General features: G+C 37.9%; 1 protein-coding gene across 1 annotated transcript; it reads left to right on the top strand.

Moving 5' to 3' along the window:
- The first annotated feature begins 1,638 nt into the window (after positions 1–1,638).
- Positions 1,639–23,637, top strand: pafah1b1b (platelet-activating factor acetylhydrolase 1b, regulatory subunit 1b). Its single transcript, XM_084137010.1, has 11 exons — positions 1,639–1,815; positions 9,979–10,224; positions 16,394–16,478; positions 16,576–16,650; positions 16,759–16,965; positions 18,539–18,707; positions 19,095–19,197; positions 19,432–19,660; positions 19,772–19,873; positions 21,470–21,626; positions 21,710–23,637. The coding sequence occupies exons 2-11, from the start codon at positions 10,193–10,195 to the stop codon at positions 21,781–21,783; spliced, it is 1,233 nt and encodes a 410-aa protein (XP_083993136.1). The 5' UTR covers positions 1,639–1,815; positions 9,979–10,192; the 3' UTR covers positions 21,784–23,637.
- Positions 23,638–24,088: the final 451 nt, after the last annotated feature.

Genomic DNA, 24,088 nt, shown 5'->3' with positions numbered 1-24,088 from the left:
CAAAAATTCAAAATCACAAAAAAACTAAAAATGGCGCTCAGTCCAAGAAAGAGGGTGAAGGCAGATTCAATTGTTCCAAATAACACCAAGGTGTGACACAAATTGTCTCATATATATAAAAATTTAATTCACATACCTTTTATTAATGCTATTAAAACATTTCATTTGCATCTCTTCTCGTTCAGTTTAACACACATTTGTCTATCATTTAATCCAATTGATCTTAATATTTAATCGATGAATAATTTGGTAAATCTAGGTTTCTATAGATTCTATAGATTCTATTGCAATTTCTGAAATGGTTAAAGAATGCTCGAAGTGTTTGTGCATGTGTGAGAGAGAAAGATCTAACCTCTAGGATTATATGAGAAAACATATACAAAAGAAAAATATAAAACACTAAACTGCTTTATCAGAGATCCCTCACAGTGCAATTATGCTTTACTGTGGTGAAACAACTCTCACAGTAGCTCACCAAAGGACACAAAGATATGTAAAGGGAATGTTCTGGCATGTGAGAGCCAGCGAGCCTGATTACATAAAGTCAGATATTCAGTCATTTTAGCATGACGGCAATCATGTCAATGTTTTTCTCTCTCAAATGGAAAAGACAAAAGCAACTTCTACTACCACGTCTTCACACATTCAGTCATGAATCTATATTCACCTAAATATGTTGTCCAGCAATGTTTCTGTAACGTGGCTTTCTGTGAATGCTGATGTGTGCATAGAGTGACGCATGTGTCTGAGCGGCCACTCTTCAGGCAGAAACATGCTGGAAGGATTCACCTGAAAACTGTGTGACAAGAAAAACAGTTTTCAGTTTCTCTGACAGATACTTACTCCAGTGTGAGAAAATTAGAGAGGACCAGTACTAGAGGTAAGAGGCTCGAGGCGGTAAAAGTTTTTGTTTTTTTTGTGTTCATTTGTCACACAATGTCTGAACTATATTACATTACAAAATATCAAATCAATTGGAATACAAACAAATGATGCTAGAGCTTTTCTCAGCGCTAACATACTGATCTCAATGTGATTTTTAGTGCATTTTTGTTCGATTAAACTAACATATCCATTGATTTCTAATCTGAAACAAACATTTTTTAGGAAATTATTAACTTGAAAAGTGTACAAAATGTAAACAAAACCAGATTTAGTTACAGTATGCCTACATGTACCATTTCATTTGTCTCTAATTCCTGCTCTAGTCATAGTTTTGCGTTCGTTTTGGGAGATCCTCCTGTTGACCAAAGCCTTCATGTTGTGTGTGGACACTATGCCCTGCTAGACAAAAAGTTATCCGATTAAGTGTTTTATGTGCATTTTTAGAATTTATGCGCATCTTTGGCATTTCCATCCAGCTATACTAGAGTTCCATATAGTCCTAGTGCATGTAACTTAAAGAGATCATAATTTGTGATTTTACATTACTGTAGTAGTAAATTTGCCATTTTAGATAGGCTACCATGTTTGTTTGTTTTATTTTTTATAAACCAAATAGTATTTATAAATGCCAACATATTAATTGAAACGTAACAAGCTCAAAAAGATCCTAAAATGCGTCTCATCCTCAGTGTCAGCTGAAGGTTATGATGTAAGTGACCGCTGTGATCTCAAGGCGGGCGCGGCCCCGGCTGCACCGTGCGCGTGCACGTCACCAGTAGACGGTTATGCGGTGCAGAAATCAAGGTGGAGAAACAGCGCTGACTGAGCCGGGAAATCGGAAGTGACTTTCAGCGGAGACATATCTCATTCGGTTTTAGTTTTTTACTTAGATGTGTGATCTGGCAGACGAGAAACCTTTCATATAAGAAGGTAAGGATCATTTATATTTGTTGCTGGCTGCGCTATGGTGAAAGTGAGTCGGTTAAAGTGTGTATGTGGCTGCGAAATTTGCGCCGCCTGCCTGCCTGACTCAAAATGGCGGACAGGCCGTTAGAGCAAAATAAGGGTGGGAATATCAGAGAGAGAGCAATATAAACTAACGCCGGCAATGTCATAACTTGCATACAAACGAGGATACAGAACCAAAACTTGCATTTAATCCTCACTTTATTAAATTAAGCCTCTTACCTGACGGGGCATTTGTGACAGCCGGCCTTTAACGTTACTGCTAGTGGTTTGACCCATACTAATGTTAGCTAGTTCATGTTAGCATCATCTCAGCAATAAATTCACTGAATAAGTCATAACAGCTAGTGTCATTTGTATTTCTGCGTATCAAATCCTCTTTCCCACTAAGGTAGTTTCATAAAGGCGTTAAAGTTTTATTTAACTGGCTGGTGAGAGTGATATTTGGGATTGGGTGTGCCTGATGGTTGAAGGCCGGAGATTCATCACATCGATGCCGGTGCATAACTGTACGCTTCGCTGCTGTTATAATAATACACTGTTACTGTTCGGTCTGCCAACAAGGGTGTGCGGGATATGTTATTATGCGTTTGCTTATTAATAGCCGAGCCGTTCATGATTATAGTTGGCAAACAAATTGCCAACGTTGACTGTCTGGCTGCCATCATGTTTTGATTCGGTGTTCAAGATGGAATGTTTTTGGAATAAACAGGAATATTAATGTTATTGGGATCCCTCGGACTCTTAATGGACAGATATGACTGAATTTTGGCTAATGTTAAATCAGCACCAGCTCAAGAATCATGACATGTAGAGGTGTGAGCGCTTGCCTTGCCCTGGCTAACACTTGATATATGTACACACACCTTAGTTAGATTATTCAGCTGTCATCACTCTCTTCCACCACGTGGGTGTTGCCTTTCTGTTGCTAATGATTATTTATCCGGCCTAATTAATTTTAGGCTACTTGGCCTGAGCTTGCCTTACATCTGACGTCATTCAGTGTGACGTCTTCATTGCAATTTAATTTTTTTCTTTTTCTTTTTTCTTTCTTTCTTCGTTTTTAGCCTTTAGCAGTGAAAATGACTCAACTGACAAATAATCCTTGAGATAATTTCATGGAAATAAAAATCAATAGCTTATACACTTCATAAGCTTTCCCCATGAATGCATCCAATATATTCCAATACGTTTGGAATTCTTGTAAATAAACAAATATTTGCCATGATAATTTGGTCCTGATTTTTCCTGTTCAGATAATTGTGGGGGAAAAATGGGAAACTCTTTGGCAGGAGGTAGTGCTTATGGAAAAGCTGAGATGCAGTGCGGTGTAATATGCTGTTTGCTTATCGAGATGCTCATGCACTTTATTTGTAGCCTATTTTTTATTTTTTATTAACATGATTATGATAGCCTCTGTGTTTGATTTGATGGCTATTTGTTATAATTATGTTTAATAAACACATAATTATGTGTTCATTGATTAAAGGACAATTCCAGTGAAAAATGAACCTAGGGGTAATTAACACATGGTTACCGAGTCAATTGTTCCCTGGGATGCGTTTTCATGAAAATCGAATGTAAAGAGTTTTATCTCTAAAAACAGATTAGCTTATAACGCTAGTATATGGGGCACAGAGTAAGTAAAAGTAAATCGCTAGTTAATGCCACTAACAAGGCTCAAAATAGCCTCACACTAACACGGTAGCATAATGAGGGTCCCTACATGCAAACCAAAGCATTGAGAACTTTGTAAGTGTACAGACAGTTTAATAAGAAGATACTTTATAAAGACAGTACATTACGCGTTAACAGGCAGCAGGCATCTTGGAAAACAGTCTTGACTAATCGAGTCACGAACGCCGTGCTACGTTATATTTCACAAACGTAATTCCTATCGACCAGCTCACTTAGCACGGCGTTCGTGACTCGATTAGTCAAGACTGTTTTCCAAGATGACGCCTGCCTGTTAACGCGTAATGTACTGTCTTTATAAAGTCTCTTCTTATTAAACTGGTTCATTTTTCGCCGGAATTGTCCTTTAAATAGGCTAGTTCCAATTAAATAAAAGAAACCCATGTCACTGAGAAGAAACAAAGTCAAACAGTGTTATGTCTTCAAATATGAGTGCTACCAATTCGTAGTTTATGTAACCGCAGCATCCACACAGTCTAATGACCAAAAAACACAAATCTTATTGTTTGGCCGCCTTTTTTTTTTTTTTTTTTTTTTTTTTTGCAGTGCGATGGAAATGAAAAGATATTAACTTCTATCCGTAATACAATTTCGTTATGTTGACGGCATGCAAATGTTCATAACTCATTCAAATTAAAATGGTTATCACACAGAACATTAGTCTTGGTGTGAGTTTGTGGGCCTTTAGGCTATGTGGCCTTAATCCACTAAACTTCAGGACATTATGTTATGTTATCAAATTTCTTTTTAAGGTCTGTATTCGGGTTACAGCCACGTTCCACATATGATGTTTTCCCCATACAGGGATTGGAATAGGCCTATTCATTTAAGCACTGCTGTTGTACCGATCTAAACATGCGCTGTTCTGCTTTGCACTGTTATTTCCCTGGATAATCAGGATGATGTCATTGGTTACAGAGTATGCTCAAGTTTTATTTGTACTTTTTTCACATTCATTTAATTAGGATTAACACCCCTTCAAAAAGGCCCCAACAACACTGACATGAAATGGTCATTCAATCGTTAATATACAAATGCAGTTGTGTGCTGGTAACTCGGCAGCAAAAGAGATAAAACAACAAAAGATAGCCAGGGCTCCAGACTAACATTTGAGAGCAGTTCCCAAAGATTTCAGAGAAATTCCAATTTTAAATAATGGCTCGTCCCTGGTCATTTGGCTTGTCGATGACGTAAAATCCGTGTTATCCCTGGCTTCTGCTTGTACTGCCATAGTAACCATGGCGACAGATGTGGACAACGTCTAGCAGCACGCTCACGCTGTTGTTGTTTCGTTCAAACATTATGGACCATGGCAAGCAGACTTTGGGACAAAAGGAGAACTAAAACGAGGATCAATATCAGCATGGCGTTTTCGAGATGCCGAGAGCTCCACGTGCGTGATAAACTTCGACTTGACAGAGACGCGCAAATGTACATAAAACTAATCAATGTTATATAGCTCAACATGATGAAATGTTAGGATATGATCAGTTTGTTATTCTAATGTTGATCTAGCTTACTGCTAGTCTCATACAGATAAGCTAACACATAGAATAACATTATTACTTTCAACAAACTCAAATGCAGTTTAGTGTGATAGTGGAGACCAAGTGAAACAGCGCTGCGTTACCTCACAAGTTTCATTCATCTAATAAACTGACCTATGTGAGTATTATTCAGCACTTGTGGGTAAGTTAGTTTGGTAGAATGAAATGTCCTTATTGCTTTATATCCGCGGGACTCGCGTGTGGCGCTGATATCTGTCTCTCATTAGCAATCGCGACCTGCTTCATACCACAGACATGTTAAAAACATCTATGTATTCACTCATCCATAAACATTATTAGATCCATCAGCATAACGAGAAGTTCCATTATTCCGCTTATGCGTCATCAACCCACGCCTTTGTTATTGTAAGAGGTTTGCGACCCCTAGCGGTGAAAAAAATTACATATTGTAGCTTTAAGCAAAATGTGTGAAGAAATGGCTAGTAAGTGCTCCTCTGCCGCCACCTACTGGTTATACTGGTCATTTCTTATGTTTTTTATTTTATTTTTTAATTAAAGTGTTTGTTTGCCACATCATGTTAGTTTTCCTATCTTGAAACTTTTAGTTTTACAGATGGGGACAATCTTTGATTAATAAACAAATAGCCTAATGTTTTAGGCCATCACATTAAAAATAACATTTAAATAGGATATAGTTTGTAACAGAATTCTGCGCCACATTTGAGTGCTTTCTCACTGGATGCTGTTTAATGTTTCTCATATGCAACAGAAATTGCAGCTCTTGTCAACTGGGCAATGTGGTGGTGACACCAGTGTGACCACTAACAAAATATATTCGCACCGTCAGAAAAAAAGGTTGCAAAATGCAGTCTGGTAAGGAACCACGATTACTCGCCTATGTATTTAATTTAAACTAAAAGACTATCCATTGTTATTTTACATCTGATTACTTTATTCAGTTTCTGTAGTATTTCTGTTCCTAAACACTAGTGTTAGAGCTACCCAGAAACTTTTCTCTTTATTTCATTTGTATCTGTATTCTATTGTATTTATTTGTGCTACTTTTTTCAATTTAATTCAAAGATTGAAAACAAGCTTCCTTGTGTTGTGTAAACTCTTAAGTAAAAAAATAATACCCCCACTGTAAAAACACAAATACAGTTAGTGAGCAAAAATTTAGGTGATATAAATGTAATAAAAAAATCACCCCCATAAGAATCACCCAGGCCTGAGGCACCTTATTCCTGTAGTATTTCTTACCTGAACACTTCTGTTAGACCCACCTGAAAAACTTAAAGCCATGTTTATTTCATATCTCTCTTTATTTTATTGCAGGGATGGACAACCTCGGGCTTGGAGGGCCACTGAGTTTAGCTCAGACCCTGATGATAACTCGCCTGCCTATAGAGTTCTAGTAAACCTGAAGACCTTAATTAGCTTGTTCAGGTGTGTTTGATTAGGCTTGGAGCTAAACTCTGCAGGACAGTGGCCCTCCAAGCCCGAGGTTGCCCATCTCTGTTCTATTGCATTTATTTGTGCTGTTGTTTGCAATTTGTTTAGTTGTTCTTAGTTTATTACTGACATTTTACTTATTTTGTTTTTTTAAATGAAAATAAAATTTAGCAGCGAAGAAAAGTAAATTATTGTTTTTATATGCTGTCAATTATATTTCTTAGAAAGAAAATCGGGAATCAGCAAAAATCAGTCGGACATCGGAATCGGTCAAGAAAATTGCAATCGGTGCATCTCTAATTATGATCCCCACTTGACTGATGCGCACATCGCGATGTCGGCGCTGAAACAATATATCGTGCCACTGACCCACTTCATGCGTTTCGTTGCTCTGTCACAGACAGCCTCACATATAATAAAAAATTTACAACACATTTTCATGTTTGACTTGCCTCAAGAAGCTACCCTACACCAGACCTATTCCACTCGACTGTACCAGGTGCTCAAACGTGGTGTCGTCTCAGGTTCTGTTAGCTGTTTGGTTTACTTCTCTTAAGCATTTTCCTTTTGGAGCAAGAAATCAGTATGTGGACGTTCACCTTTTATTTTTCTTTGACTACATTGTGTTTTGCACTTGTAATAATTTTGTTGTTGTTGCTTTTTCCTATTTTTGTCAATTTGTTTGCAGTCTGGAGCCCTGTCTAATAAGCTTATGTCTAATAAAGTTGCATTTGTATTGTATTTGTATTTGGGCTTTCTGTAGATCCTTCAGTTCATTGTTTGGTAGTTTAGAAATGCCTGTTGTTGAGTTTATTTAATTTCATAGAAGGAGAATTCTAATGACAGCTTGCTTTTCCTGTTCATTAACGGAGATGTATACTGACCTTTACTCTGTATAATGCAGGGAAGTTACGATTCATTATTTCCCCTGCTTGGGACATGAATCGTAACTCTAACAATTAGTTGTTTGAGGCAGAAGTAATACCTTCACACAAATGTATTCAATAGTAATACAAGTAGAGCTGCACAATTTATCACATTACAATCAATATGTCAGAGTGTGGCTAATGTGTTAGTTTGAATGTGCTGCATGCTTCAAAGTGATTGAGCGACACAACGTTCTGTCCTCAACTACACGTACTCCAAGCACACTCGTGATAGTGTTTTCAGCAGCCTCAGAAGTTCGCTATATTTTACTGCTCCACATGAAAAGTTGGTTCAATTTTTGTCCACAGTTCAGTTTTGTGGTAACATGCAGGCAGAATGCAAAGTGCTGTGTTTACTTTATTTTTGCATTGACGTTATTCCAAACTTGATTATTATGTTTGGCAGGAGTGTAATTCAAATTATAGTGAGCTACACAAAAGACTTAAGAGTGGTGAAGAAAATTCAGTTTTTAATGTTGTTTATGTCTATGTGGTGTTTTTAATATGCTTTAAGACAAACCATGTACAAATTCATAAGTCAAAACCATTGCTGAGTGTTTTCTTAAAACTGCAGTGAACCAAAAGACAGTCTCAAAAACACATTTTGAAATCGCTGATGTTTCTGACGTCACAAACTACCTTGTAACCAATCACGTCAACATGCGGGCGGGCTTTAGCATATTAACTGCGGTCTCGAGAAGACAGGTTATCCCAGTATATTTTTCTGTTGATATTTGTTTTTTGTAACATAAGCAGCTGTTTAATAACATAGTCAAGCAAAAGGCTAATCATATTAATTAATTAATTACCATTATGTGTCCGACGTTGTAGAGAGCAATACATAAAACGCATTACCATTCTGATACATTGACTTGTGTATATGAAACTGAGACGGTCTCTGAGCTGGTGTGAGTGAGTGGAGCCTGGGCTAATTTTCATATTCATGTAAACACTATCCACATACCGTATATTAAATGAAGTGAGTGTGTAGAGTTACATTCAAGCTATTTTAAGGTGTGAGTAAAAAAAATTCACAGGATTTGTTTTTATTTTAAATATGTCATTTTAGTGATCAAAGATGAGTTTTAAGGGATAAAATTGACTACAGGGGGACTTTAATGTGATCGTTTACCCAAAAGGGAAAATTCTGAAAGTTACTCATACTCATGTTGTTCCAATCTCATGAGACTTTTGTTCATTTTCAAAACAAATAATAATAAATAAATAATTTTTATCATTTTTCATCTCTCATCATTTCCAAAGTCAATTCATTGAAAGAAACTAAAATATTTGCACATTAGCCTACCAATTTTAGTTGAACTCACTTATCCTTCAGTTTCCCACCAATATAAAGACTTGGATGATTGTGAAATTACTACAGAAATATTGTGTAATGCGATAATAACAACAACTAAAGTGACTAAAAAAAGATTAACTTCTGATACACAAGGCATTTCTTCTTAGTTTGTTGCTGTTTTGTTGTTTTAGGATTGATGTTTTGGCAGCAGCAATGTGTTCATTATATTTTGCAAAACTCAGTACCTGAAGATCTACAGCCCTGGAGAGTGTAATTCCAACACACATACCTGTAGTTTTCTTGATTAGCTGGATCAGGTGCGTTTAATTAGGGAAGCTGGGGTGTGGCCCTCCTGGAACTGAGTTTTGCACCCCTGCCGTAATCCTATCCCTATAGTAATGTAGTTAGTTAATGATTATGTTGTTATTAATGTACATATGTAGTTCATTAATATTACTAATTAGGCCTACGAAACGTATAATTACACTGTGACAACTGACATTTTATGTGTCGTCATATGACACACTTTGCTTATTCTTTCTCTCCTTACTTGTTATATATTGCATGACCCAACCAGTTTTTGAAATTGACAGCAAAACTTCTTTTTAAAATTCAAATGAAACTGGGCTGTTGAAGTGAACATTGTATTTAGAAATGAATTGCATTAAACAATACTTAGGCCTAATATCTTTTCCAAGTCCAAAATGTGGATATCTTATCTGCTTTAGGAAGGCCAGATTAGACATTTTTCACCTGCATCAAGCTATTTTAGTTTGCACCATACAGATTAGAGTCGATATTTGCAGGCCGTCAAACCTACTGAAAGGATTACAAAGTCTTGTCTCAGTCCCCAACACCCCACTATTCGTCTGGACGACTGTTTTATTGGACCACCATCCCCTCAGGATTAGCAGAGGGGATTTACGCCACGCCACCGCCAGCACTTCAAGTCTGGTTGTCATCGCAGGGCTGAATGTTACTGTGTGGATGTTTGGGAGGGCTGTGATGCTTTATTGTGAGTGCACATGGTCAGAATGGCAGATACACATTTGATTTAGTATAAGTTGGAGAGTGAGTAAAAATGCTAATGGATGAATTATGGCTCTTTCTTTTATTGTGTTTGTAAAGGTTTTTGTCTGGGTGCATGGCTCAAGTCAAGTTCACAATTATTGCCGCTTCACCTTTATCTTGTATGAACTGCTTTAATGTCTCTTTTCTAATTTATTTGTTTCCCCCTATTTCTCCCTAGATGGCAAGTGGATCAAATTGGTGTTAGTTCCAGCATCTGTTTTGCAGTGGTCTGGTGTGTCGCTGTGGAGGAAGCATCCAACCCCAAGTAACCTCGGTTTGCACGAGAGTGTGAGATTGTCTCATCCCTCAGTTCGTCCTGCTGAGGAGCTGCTCGGGACTGTTCGCCAGCTCCTTACTCGGGGCAGAGACAGCGCCCCCACCCTCCTGACACAATGGTGCTGTCACAGAGGCAACGAGATGAACTGTGAGTCCATATTCTCATGCAGTCAAAACATGCATCTCTGGATCTCAATCACATTAATAGGCTGACATTTACCATATTTTTCGGAAAATAAGTCACTACTGACTATTTGCAATGTGGAAGTAAGCTAGTTTTCTGTCAATGTGCAAGACTTCAGATTCATCAGCTGCTACAAGTAGGGCTATCGCGGTGAAGGAATTTCCCTTGCGGTAATTTTGAGTGTCTCAATAGCGCGATATGCGGTATTATCGCCATTTTATTTATTTATATTTATTTGTTGCTATATAAATAAGTGTTACGATGTGGTCAGCATGCACAAAAACGAGGACATTTTCAGGAACCAATGTAACTGAAACTAAACAGCGTCTATGCGCATTGAAAGGCTGTCTCTCAGCACGCAGTTACGTTGTTACAGCAACGGACTGTCTTTGAGTGAGTCATTAAACCGTTCATTCAACAAACACGTTCAAAAACGCTGATTCATTAAAAAGATATATGTAATGAAACAAGGTGTTAATTATTTTTAACTTTGAGCTCCACTTTTCAAGGCTCAGCTGACCAGCAATGCGTCGCATGGGTAACGCTGAAGCTGATGCTTCAACTAATAGAGACCAATGGCATTGATTCAATGCGTGACTCGCTGATATTTGTTTCCCGCGGCTTCCTCGCGCTGTGGATGCTGACCAGCGCTGACGCCATTCATGGTAAATACCCTTAAACGTTAAAAGGATGATACAACTAATATTTTGCTTTTCATGGACTCGGCAATCTTTTCCTAAATATATATGACTTGGCCTCAAAGACAGATGCAGGTAATCGCACGCGCTCAGTGTCTGTTTAGGCTTAAGTGCAAATCCACGAAGCCCCTGTACAAATCACCATGATAAACATCTTGTTATCATGATTAACTTATTTAACATTCAAAACACGGTGCAGGAAACGGTAAAACTGTATGCGCTACAGACTAGTGTATTTATGATAATGACAATAAATAAAATATGATGCCAGTTTACAATATCAAGCAGCATAGTGGAATATTTTTGTACAGCTAACTTGGTCAGAATTGCATTGTAATTGCAGAAAAAAAATAGGTAGCATTGGTGTATCCATTTCATTTAACTTGTCACTGCACTATACAAATAAATGTGGCCTCCTGTACTTCTCTCATTTGGCACAAATCTAAATGTCATCTAAAAAAAAAAACCGCACACTTTGTGTTTGTTTTGCGTGCTAGGTGTTAATTGCATTATTTAAGTCAGTTTGTAATACAAGTCGAGAACATTTCAGATGATAAACACGACTTGTATTCCGGAAAATACAGTAAGTGTCTGTTTGATTCTGAAATGCTTAAATATCAACATGTGATCAAATAAAATGATTAGGCTATACCTTGTGAAACCTGATATCAAGTGCAGTTCATTGCATTAGTGAAGAGCATGACTGCCTCCGCCTCAGGGAGCTTCCTGCAACAGCAAGTAAGGTTTAATATTTCATAAAGCCTCATGACCGAGGAGTGGAGGATGGGTTCATAATTATGTGACTATCCTTGTGCATCCTCCACGCTTCATGTAGCACCAGGGGTCTTTTGGATAATCTCGCTGATTTAAAGGGTGATGGTTAGAAGAAGCTGTATTAAGAAGATATGAAATAGATGAAAAGGCAGTTTTGGATGTGTCCTTGTTGGCTGGCCACCTTGTTTGGAAGGAAAGTTATTTCTGGGAGCTTGTACTGCTGAAGCCTTTAAGCCAAAGCCACATAACAAACATCAAAGACGTAACCAGTTGAGGCCCATCTAATCACTATACTGAAGCTGAATCTCACTTTTCTTTCTTAAACATTTCTTTAAAGTGTATAATTTCTGCTCTGACACCAAATTACCTTTGTCAAACTGGTTTCTAGGGGTGTGTAATATTGACGAAAATAATCTATTTTGGGGGATTTTGTCAATAACGGGAATTAGACTATATTTTGTTTTTTCTGAGACCATGGCTGGTTTAGGCCTGTCATGGACAGCTGATTCACAAATATTTTCATATTCTGTGCAGTGCAGTGACAGAAATTAACATTTCCATTAAGGAGTGATAATTTCCCACCATAAATTAATTTCCAGGGACATTTTTACTAGATGGGGGAAAAAAATGTAATCACATAATATGAATCGTGATTGTATCTTATATCGATTTGTATTGCATCTGCTACTTTGCTTTTCAGAGTAGATGGTAGAGGATAGTGGACGTATTTTGGGTTGGGCACTTAAAAGTATGAAATGGATTTATTTTTCTGTCTGCTGCATATGACATCAGCTCAGGATAGGATAGGTTTGGGGGAAAAGTTTTTCCCAAGCCACCATTAAGAAACAACGTCTGGTTCATTTGACTATCTTCAGGTGTCTGTTCTTTTGAATCCTTGTGTTCTGTTCAGTTTCCTTCAGAGAAGTCACTAAGTCTAGTCTCGAGGGTGCTGACGTCACTACCTCAGTTTAACCCATTGTTCAGCTAATGAAATATTCACTATCATCTGAAGAGGTGAAAGACTCATTTACATAATGAAGCACAGGAGGATAAAAGGAGAGGCTCTGCGTGTGTGTCGAGACTGAGCCTAAGTGAAAGTGCCCAGTCTTCCATTTTGGCCGTTCCTGCTGTGTCATTTGAGACTTTTTCCATCCTCACTGGTAGGTGTCCATGACAACCAGGGCACTGTTTTGGTTACTTTCCTGCTCCGGTTTTTCCCCGGTCTCCACTTTCATTAAGAGATGGAAGAGCACTCTTTATAACCATGTAGTGCAACAATTATTGCATCACCAAAACATTTATCAAATCAGTGAGTAAAGTGGTAACAATGGCAAATAAACTGTAAGGGATTACATTACAGAGAATAGATAGCACGTTAAATAAAGCTAAAAATATTGTGAATCATGCAGAGGCATTTTTTAGCCTCTGCTTTCGAATTGTTGCCACCTGTCAACACTACTGTGTTTCTCGCTGTGTGAAAAACAGGTCCGGATTAAGTTCTTTTAATAGTGTTAATTGATGTCCAGCTGGTCTGGTTAAATTAAAAATCTTTACACTTACTTGTTTGTATATGCTAACTAACAAACAAATGCTAAAGAATGGCCACAATACACACTCCAGCTAAATATAGTGGTCAGAGTTTCCGCTAGAAAAAAATGGTGCCGGTCAAAGTGACCGGCAGAGGTTTCGTTTTCCGGACATTTTGATGATATGCCGGTCAAATATCGCCTCTTAATTAGTCAAGTTGAGGAAAACCGGAGGAAGGCTATGTAACTTAAAAAATGACATAATCAGGCCGAATGCAACATGTTTATTAGCCTAACTTTCAAATAAAAAAAACGGAAAAAAAACATGAACGTCCGATTGGCGTCAATCAACGCCAATTGTTTTTACTATGGTTTCACATTCATAGTTTAACAAACCAATCCCCCTTCCCCACATAGAATATCTGAAGCCTATTGTTTTTACTCAAGCGAACTTCCCAGTGTCTCTCCACAACCTGCAATGCGCATAAGCCGCGTAACCTTGTTAGGCGACTTCGCTGCTTCGTCTTGATCCGATTCTGCAGCGAGAACCCCCTCTCTGCAGGAACACTCGAGACCCATTTTCTACTATGGTTTTGTACGTTTCTTCATTCGGATCTATTTGCGATCCATTTCATTCTAAACAAACAACGCAGTTTATATGGTTCGTCCTTGTTTCATTATTCATTAAGATAATAATGAATAAATGCGTGCACAATTATCAGTGAACTTGATAAATGTTGCAGATATGTTTTGCTATGCATGCACAAACAAATGCCTTTCAACTTATGTGTGCAAAATTCAGAATAAAAAGAATGTGCAGCAATTTGTACAAATAGAGAGTCTAGGTCTACTATACGTGTTGTAGCCATTAAATAAGCTCATTTAGTTTAATATTTGTTAAAATATTATAATGTTATTTTTTTATTTATGTTGATTATGAAAAGTGAACCGCACGAGTAGGATAGGATGCGCAATATCGAGAGACATGGAGCGGGTCAGACATGATTTTGACCACTTCATTAAGTTTGGTTTTGTAGAAAGACTTTTTTGAAGTGAATTTCATTTTGTATAAATTGTATCTTAATTTTAATAATTTTTTTATCAACCAATTGCCTGTATTTAATAAATAAGCAGCAAATATAGCAGACGATAGGCCTAATCATGCAGGCGCCCGCGCGGTCACTTGCATTGCTCGTGAACGGGAGCGCATCTCATCCTAATTTAACGAAACTCAGTGTAGGCCTCACAGACATGAAATATATCTTAAGAAAGCTTGAAATGTCTTTTTAGCAATTTAAAACGAAAAGAAATAGGTTACTCTCTGATTATATAATCCATGATGTGCATTTCTCTCTATAGGCGCGTTCATAAAGAGATGGCGATCGTCAACTTCATCTTTACAGCTGTTGTTGCTGTTAATAAACTAAAAATAATAGGCCTATAATTGTATTAAACAATAAATTAAATGAAATTGTAATTGTATTAAAAAAGCAACAAAAAAAATCCTGTTTAAGTTTTTTTTTGGTTTTTTTTCGCATTAAATTCAGGTAGGCTACTGAGTCACTGTCCTCAGTGCCCAGAAAAGCGCTGAAACAGAGATGAAGGGGAACCCGTTTTTATTTATTTTTTTATTTTTTGGCTTATTTTAACTGGCCCATCCAGTTTTCTGGAGGCCGACCTACAATCAAAATCCTGGCGCCGTTAGTGCTTCGCAGCGGTCTGATATCAAGAAATAACAGACCGCATTCCACATTGGAATTCAACCAAGCCATGTAATAATGTTTAATAACTTTCAAACGGTAGAGCCTGTTCCTTTATAACATAGCCAAAGGTCGGTGTATTTTTGCTTTATACATTTTAGGCTTATTCTCAAATTCAGATTGTGTTAGGGGGGCGGGATTATAAGGCAATTTTAATCGGACAATTTGACCGGAGAGATTTAATTTTGTCGGACATTTCATTTTTTTCCCGGCCAATGTCCGGTAATTACCGGACAACGGAAACCCTGATAGTGGTCACTTTAATTTCATTCTTTGTACTACACAGTTGTATTTCAGGACTGATATCTGGATTCTGTAAATTGAACAATAATATAGCAGATTCAATTCTGTTGTCACTCACAAAACTTTGCACTGTGCAGTCTGCACGTCCAATGAGTCTTGATGTCCCCAACAACATTTGCATGGTTGTGTACTGATGTGACCACATGTGCCTACATTCAACAATTTGAACATTAAGCCGCTTTGAGATCCCCATATCTATGGGACTGAGTTATATAGGGCCTTGAAAAGGAAGATTCCAAAAGAAAAGTTAATGAAGAATGAGAATCTAGAAGAATATTAAGATATCTTGAATACTTTGAGTTACAGGAATGACCACTTTAGAAAAATAATATGTATGTCACTCAGACAGGTATGTTCTATGCAGTTGAGCTGATAGAAAAAAATTAGATACATTCCTAGTTTTAACATTATTTGTTCTTTAGATATAACTCTGTAAAAGAAAAAAAGTATCCGCTGTATGTAAAGTGACCCAGATTTGGTTTTTGACCACTGAAAATTTATAGAATTTACTCAGAGCCGCATTAAGATCTCCATATCTCTGGGATTGAACCATTGAGGGCCTTTAAAATGAAGATACCAAAAGGAAAGTTTAAGATAAGAACCAGAATCTAAAAGAATATTAAGATATTTTTTTTATTACTTCTTGAGTTACAGGCATGCAAACTTGAGGCAAAATATGCCATATTTGAACTGTCACCATTGGCATATAATGAAACAAAGATTTCTGAAGTCAACAGATTTTACTAATTGACCTACCAATCTCTGTGTTACACCCCTCTAAATTGGCTCCAAATCTCAGGTGAAAATTGTCCTTTCGACCCCTCTCTACAAAATATTGGATTACTCCGTAAATGTACATCTGTGACATTTAATGTTTTGACTTTCATCACTATTTATATTCGTCTTTCTACAGAAAAATATTAACAAAATCAAAAGTTTGAAGCAGGGACCTCTGGTTAAGTTGACACTTGGGTGATGATCACATACTGATACTGTCTGGGAGTTTTTATGAGGGCTGAACTGCACGATCACACATCTCTTTGTCTAATAAAGTCCCATCTTTGCCTTTCAGAAATCGAGCAATAGCAGATTATCTGCGCTCCAATGGCTACGAAGAGGCATATTCTGTTTTTAAGAAGGAGGCAGAGTTAGATATGGTATTAACACATTTTCACACTAAGATTTAAAATTAAAAAAGGCATTCCCATTTGATGTGTTAGTATGTCACATTGTCATTCTGACTTATAATTTTAGAATGAGGAGTTGGATAAGAAGTATGCAGGCCTTTTGGAAAAGAAATGGACTTCAGTCATCAGATTACAAAAAAAGGTCAGTACAGTAAATAAAAACAAGGCAGTATTGTTAAAATGATTGCACAGATGTCTGTTTTTCAAAATATACAGCATTTTAACCCCCATTTTTCCTGTATTGTGTTAGGTGATGGAGTTGGAGTCCAAACTAAATGAAGCTAAGGAGGAGATCACTTTAGGAGGCCCCGTGGCACAGAAACGAGACCCCAAAGAGTGGATCCCACGCCCGCCTGAGAAGTACGCCCTCAGCGGTCACAGAAGCCCTGTCACACGCGTCATCTTCCACCCTGTGTTCAGCCTCATGGTCTCCGCCTCAGAGGACGCCACTATAAAGGTGTTTTTTTGGTTCTGTTGTTTTATGCATCAGATGTTTTGACTTTGATGGGCTGTACAAGGATGTATGCATGCATATGCTATATGGATGTTTTCTTGTGCCACATTTTAGTTTTCAAATCCATCTGCTCTCATTCTTTTCTGCTGAGTCACTGCCTATCTCCATGGAGAAATCGTGATGCTCTGGTTTCCCAGGGCAACGGCGCAGTGAGTGGTTCTCTGGACGCCAGGCAGTGCAGTTTTAAGCGTTCTCGGTCTGCTTTTCTTTATGCTTGTCTTTGTTCCTTTTCCCATGTCAAGATCTATAGGTCACCAATAATTATCACAGCTAGACTGCTAGAGACATTTTGCATCACACCTTCTTTTCCTCCTAGGTTTAATCCCCTCAGTGTACTTTGTTGTCTAACCTCTGCTGCCATTTGCAGTTGTAGTTGAAGCAGTGTAGTCTTTCTGTGCGGGATGTAAAACCTGCTATTCATCTTTGCCACTGTACTTTTAACATTCTAGATTGGCACTCTAGTGTGAAATAGAGCTCGCACAACTGCTCGGTTGTTCTAGTTGTCCTAAAAAGTAGTTGATGAGTCAGGGTTAATACTTGCCTTGTGTAAATGACGCTCTGCAGTTTTCTGTTTTTGGGAAAATCCTGCACTGCGTTAAGACTGTGTGTGAACTATGCAAAAACAGTCATGTCCTGACCAATATGGTTCACTTATGTGCACTCATTGTTTATTCTTTTCATTATTCCATATACACTATCATTTAAACGTTTGGGATCAGAAATCTTTTTTTATTTATTAAGCAACAACACGTTAAATTGATCAAAAGTAAAGGTAAACACTTTCATTTTTACAATTATTTGATTTTTTTTTTTTTTTTTCAGATAAATGCAGTTAAAAAAAATAATTCTGTTCATCAAAGATTCTTGGGGGGGAAATTTTCAGTTTTCACAAAAATATTAAGCAGCTCAACCATTTTCAACATTGATGATGATAAATATTTCTTGAGCAGAAAATCAGCATATTAGAATGATTTCAGAAGGATCATGTGACACTGAAGCTTTGCAATCAGGAATAAATTACATTTTTTAAATAAAATTTGTAATTCATTTTAATGAATTTTTTTATAATTAACAATATTACTTGTTTTTACTGTTTGTTTTTTATCAAATAATTGCAGCCTTGGTGAGTATAAGAATCTTCTTTCAGAAACATTAAAAAGTATTTCCGACCCCAAATGTTTAAATGGTAGTGTATATTTAGAAAAACAAATTGGAAAAATGCTATGTATAGTATTCATAGTAGTAATTATATCAGTTATCAAACATCACAGTAAATCTAATAATTCTGTTTTGTTATATTTTTATTATTTATTGTAAGTTTTATTGGCTGTGGGTTTTGTCCAGAACTGTATTGGTGTAGTTTGATTTTAAAAATGTATTCCATGTGCTGTTCTGCTGTGCTGTACCAGAGCACTCAGATGTTTTACTCAAGCTACAAAAACAGTTTTTCAACATTAGGCAACATTATTTTAAATCACTTTGAGAATAAAGTGTGTATGTTTGTGTTGTTGTGCAGGTTTGGGACTACGAGGCTGGGGATTTCGAGCGGACCCTGAAGGGTCACACTGATTCAGTGCAGGACATCTCCTTTGACCAGACTGGAAAGCTGCTGGCTTCTTGCTCCGCAGATATGACCATCAAACTGTGGGACTTCCAGGGCTTCGAGTGCATCAGGACCATGCACGGTACCCTTTTACTGCATTTGCTACCACATAATTATTCAAATTTAGTGGGGCCTTTGACCCACCGTGGACTGCATCCACCTCCAATATAGGCTTTAAGCTTATTAGTGTGCTGGAGAATCCTGTCTCTGAGACTCAGTCAGGACCTGTTGGTCCGGGGGGATGGGTAAAGGTTTGTTTGGGGGCAGGATTAACCAGGCTGACAGCTTTAATCTCTCACTCAAATAACAAAGGTGCCTGTTTTAATCATATGCCCTAAGTCCTGTCCTTTACATCGGTCAGTAACCTTAGAATCAAGATTCAAATTATTTTTTTTGCTCAACGCAAATGTTATGCAAGTCAAAAATCCAGTTGCTTGAAACAAACTAACTATTTTCCTCCCATCCTCAGGACACGATCACAATGTGTCGTCGGTTGCCATCATGCCCAACGGCGATCACATAGTGTCTGCTTCCAGGGATAAGACCATGAAAATGTGGGAAGTGGCCACTGGGTGAGTAATAATGCAGCACTTTGTGAGCTGAATACTGTACTCTTCGTGGAATTCAGTGAGTCACATGTTGAGCTCAGAATATCATTGTAGTGTTTGCCATGGTATTGCCTCAAGAAATGGTTATGGACTTTTTTTTTTAATGAAACAATTACATAATTGATCATTTTTATTTAAAAGCAATACAAAACATTCTGGGAGTGTGAATGTATAATGATTCTCTCTGTCTTGTCTCAGTTACTGTGTGAAGACGTTCACGGGTCACAGGGAGTGGGTGCGTATGGTCCGGCCCAATCAAGACGGCACCCTGTTGGCCAGCTGCTCTAATGACCAGACGGTGCGCGTGTGGGTGGTGGCCACCAAGGAGTGCAAGGCGGAGCTGCGGGAGCACGAGCATGTGGTGGAGTGCATCTCCTGGGCCCCTGAGAGCGCACACCCCACCATATCTGAGGCTACAGGCTCCGAGGTACATTGTGTTCGTTGATGGCAGATTTCTGGTATTTTTACTGCCTATTTTTGCATTTTCTGCATCATGAAATTCTGTTAATAATTTGTCATGTTAACTCTCTTCTTGCAGAACAAGAAGAGTGGAAAGCCTGGGCCATTCCTGTTATCTGGATCCAGAGACAAGACCATTAAAATGTGGGACATAAGTACTGGCATGTGCCTTATGACACTGGTGAGTAGAGCTATAGTTCAGGCAGTATTATTGTATCATATCTATAGTCACACTGTCTGTGTTCAGAATGGCAAACAAATGTACTGTTTGCTGCTCTTTTGAAAACCGGTTTGCATTATTAGCATTTCCACCACAAAAAATAAAATAATGCTTTGTTAAATCATAATTATGACATGAAGTGTTGAATTTATGAGAAGTTATAGTATAGTTATGACAATTTGAAATCATGAGATTCTAAAGTTGCGCTCACATTAGCATTTAGCAAAAAAAGTCAGTACTTTAGTCTCACTTTATTTTACAGTCCCCATGAACATGCACTTACTAGAGTAATTACAATAACTGGGTTATAACTAGGTACTAACCCTGAACCTACCCCTAAAACCTATGTAGTTATATTACCCAGTACTTTCTTGGGCAAGTACACTGTAAGTGGACATACTGTAAAATAACGTGCAACCAAAAAGTCTATTGTCAGTAGTGTTGTGATGTATAAAGCACAGTTCAGTTGACCAAGATCTAAGAATTTGCTTGGCCAACTTGAACATGTCGAAAAAAAGTCTGTGTGGGAAAATCTTTTGCCCTCAATCATGTGGAATCATGTGGATTCCTGATGAAATATCTATTTCGCCTGTGAAAATTTGTTGTAATTATGAGATGAGTCAAAATGATAATTAATGTGAGTAATATTATAATTATTTGATGTAAAAAAAAAAATCCTAAATCTTAGTATAAACTAATTTTGACTTGTAATATTTATGATTTACCAAAGCATGACATTTTATAGTTGCATGATGTTAAAAGTAGCAGCTAACTGCTTCTGCTTATTTCTGATGCTGGAAAAGGGAAGTTGCATTGTAGGGTGCAGTACGCAGCACAGTGTGCTCCATTTTATATTGCGCATTTTAGCAAATGTGTTCTGGTATTTAATACAGAAAGTATTAGACTATTTTGAACCATCAGTGTGCATATCATAATGTAGTACTGCTCTGTATTTGATTTATTGTTTGATGAAATATTAGCAACTAGGGGTGTAACGATATATCTTCATATCGAGATATTGCGATATGAAAATGCGCCGATATGATTCGCAATATTGAGTTAGTTTTATCCAAGGCTCAGCTTACTGTATTTATAAAGTATAATGCACCCAAAAATGTAAATTCTGTCATGTACTCATGTTGTATCAATCCTATAAGATTTTTGTTCATCTTCCTAACACAAATGAAGATATTTTTTTATGAAACCTGAGAGATTTCTGTCCCTTGAAGTACATTCCTCTAAAACTTTAAAGAAAAATTCATAACTGCATCGTAAAAATAATTGATCGAGTGGTCTAATCTAAATCCAAGTCTTCTGAAGAGACACGATGGCTTTATATGATGAACAGATTTACAACAACGCACATACTGTAGTAGCCTAAACACGGACGTTCAGATGCTTGTGTGACGTGCGAAAACAACACGAGAGTGACTAAATGCAGACTTTACATTTTTGGATGAACTTATCATTTTCAGTTTGGGAATAGTCATTTTGACACGCTATCTTCTGAATCATATGGCTCTTCATTCATCTTTTACTCCTCTCGCCTTCTCTCAGGTCGGCCACGACAACTGGGTGCGTGGAGTTCTGTTCCATCCCGGTGGGAGATTCGTAGTGAGCTGTGCTGATGACAAGACCCTTCGCATCTGGGACTACAAGAACAAGCGCTGCATGAAGACCCTGTGTGCCCATGAACACTTTGTTACCTCTCTGGGTAAGCCAAGCAGAAAGTGCCATCACACTGTCATCAATGCAATATTCATCCATTAAATTAACTTCATCTCGTTTCTTCCACAGATTTCCACAAGACTTCTCCTTACGTGGTGACAGGAAGTGTAGATCAAACGGTCAAAGTGTGGGAATGTCGCTGAACGCCGTAGGATCTGCCCCTTCCCTTTCCCCCCAGCACCACCACTTTGGCCACTCCCAGGATGCACTCATTACTATGGTTACCACCTCATCCAGCTCTCTTCTAATTACTATTGTCCTTTTATGTAAATTACTCTGGATGTAGTTTGAGCTTATTAAATGTTACACAAGACACTCACAAGAAGAAAAAAGTTAGTAAAAAGTCAAACAAGTATTCTTGCATGGTGAATCCAAAACTTGTATACTGTAAATTTTTTGCTTCTCATCATCTAAAGTACGGTAGGGATGCAGAGCACGGGTGCTGCTCTCGCCTCAAGCGTTTATCAACAGAAGGCAGAATGATGCTGTTTGGGGAATTCAGGATACAGGGCGCTCGAAACCGTTTTACGTTTACTTTCCTTTGAACGTTTGTCGCATTCTGCTTTACAGAAAATTGAAACTGACCGAAGATGAACCGCTTAAGGTGTCTGTTCCGGGGGGGGGGTCTGCGGCATAATTTCACCGTACGAACGTCTGGATGCGCAGCTCTCCCCTCGTGTTTGACATTCGTCACTTTTAGAAGTGCTAAATGGTAGGATGCAACTTCAGTTCACATTCAAAGCTCATCCATGAAGTCCTTTTCCATTTAAAAACACGTTTTTTTGAAGCAGTTTAGGCAAATCTACATGCTGTCCTGTTAGAAAAGGAGTGCAGAAAACACAATATGAGAAGGGGAATCTCTTTTATAAGGACATGGATCAGTAAAGTGCACTTGTCCCTGGAGGCAATAGCGTTTCACACAGGGTTTACATTGTTTTTTTTTGTACAGAAAATATAATTCTGACACCCTCCTTCGCCACAACTTGGTAATGGAGGGCCTTGATATACTTTATTTACTGATAGAGGGCAAGTGAAGTGCCATTTTACTCATTCTTAATTGTGCACATTCTCCATTTTCAGGACTATGGGACAAAACACTTCACACAAATGCAGCTACATCTCCTCCACGTTCTGATTTAGCACCTCTACTATATTTCCCAGCTTTGATCGCCCACGTTCTGCCTCGCCATTCTCAAACATGGCTTCATTTGTTCATAGGTTTCATTAACCCCTCCTGGCGAACCACTCGACGTCATTTGATATAGCGCTTTCATTGCTTCTCCGTCACTCTGCTGCTTGCCCGCTCCGCCTGTGTGCAGGAGATGTCGCCCGTACAGACTTTTTGACGTACTCCGTGGTTCTGCTCAGTCACCTCGTGCTGACGAGCGATCTAGTCTTTCTTGAATGGCGTCGCTGAAGAAGACACTCGCTGTCCTGGACCTCGTGGAGTTTGAGGACGTGTGACACCTCCATGGTAGATCGACGTGCAATATCTATAGGCTGCTCTGTGTTAACTATTAAGGTGTGTATGTGTTTTCCTACGAACACATTTATTGGAAGATGGCGTCCTGGGGCAGACAGACAAGAGCAGGGTTATAACGTTCTCCACTGGCTGCCGTGCAAGGCAACAATTAGCATCTTATAAGACTACATCAGTGGTGAGTAGTTTGCTGTGCTTGCTGGTCCGCAGCGTCATGTATGCCCAAACACTGCCATCCCAAAAGCTGTGTATGTAGAATCTGTGTGTGTGTGTGTGTGTGGACGTCAACTCCTGTCTGTGAGCACACAGCGGACTCTGACTCCAGCTATTCGCTTTCTCTGCCTTGTTAATGTACTGAGAATCCCCAATATCGAGGACTTCATTCTGCTTTTTGTGGTCTCACTGTTGATGCACACTCATGCACTCACATAAATAAATAATTGTTCATCAGTATATCTTGATGTCATTGTTTGCAACATAATTAAAATAATAAAATATCTGTAAATATAAATCAGCCCATCTGTTGTTGTTGTTGTTTTTCTTACAGTTGTGGCCTAATATTGGCTTTTTCTTCTGGAAAACAGGTGGAATTCAGCATTATTCAGTAATATTTGAGGAGAAAAATTAAAAATAAGCGTACAAATACAACAAATTATTTTAAAATTAATTTTAATTAAAAAGTAATTTATATCTAATTTAAGAAATGGCAAATTATTATTAGTGTATATATATATATTTTTTTTTTTTTTTTTTGCAATGTATGCATCATAATATGGTACTACATGCATGGTTCTAGATCAGGTTTAAAATACAATGCTCTGTTTTGGTGTCTGTACATATTCATTTGGTTTGCAGTAGAGCAAAAAAAAAAAAAAAAAAAGACCACATAAATAATCCACTTATCCTCAGAAGTAATATAATTTAATATTCAGACATTAGCCAGAACTTAAGGCAGCATTCATAAGTTA

This window comes from Abramis brama (assembly GCF_963993115.1).
Source record: "Abramis brama genome assembly, chromosome: 15".
Classification (NCBI taxonomy): Eukaryota; Metazoa; Chordata; class Actinopteri; order Cypriniformes; family Leuciscidae; genus Abramis; species Abramis brama.
The sequence above is the reverse complement of the archived record's forward strand: the minus strand, read 5'-3'. Positions and strand labels throughout refer to the sequence as shown.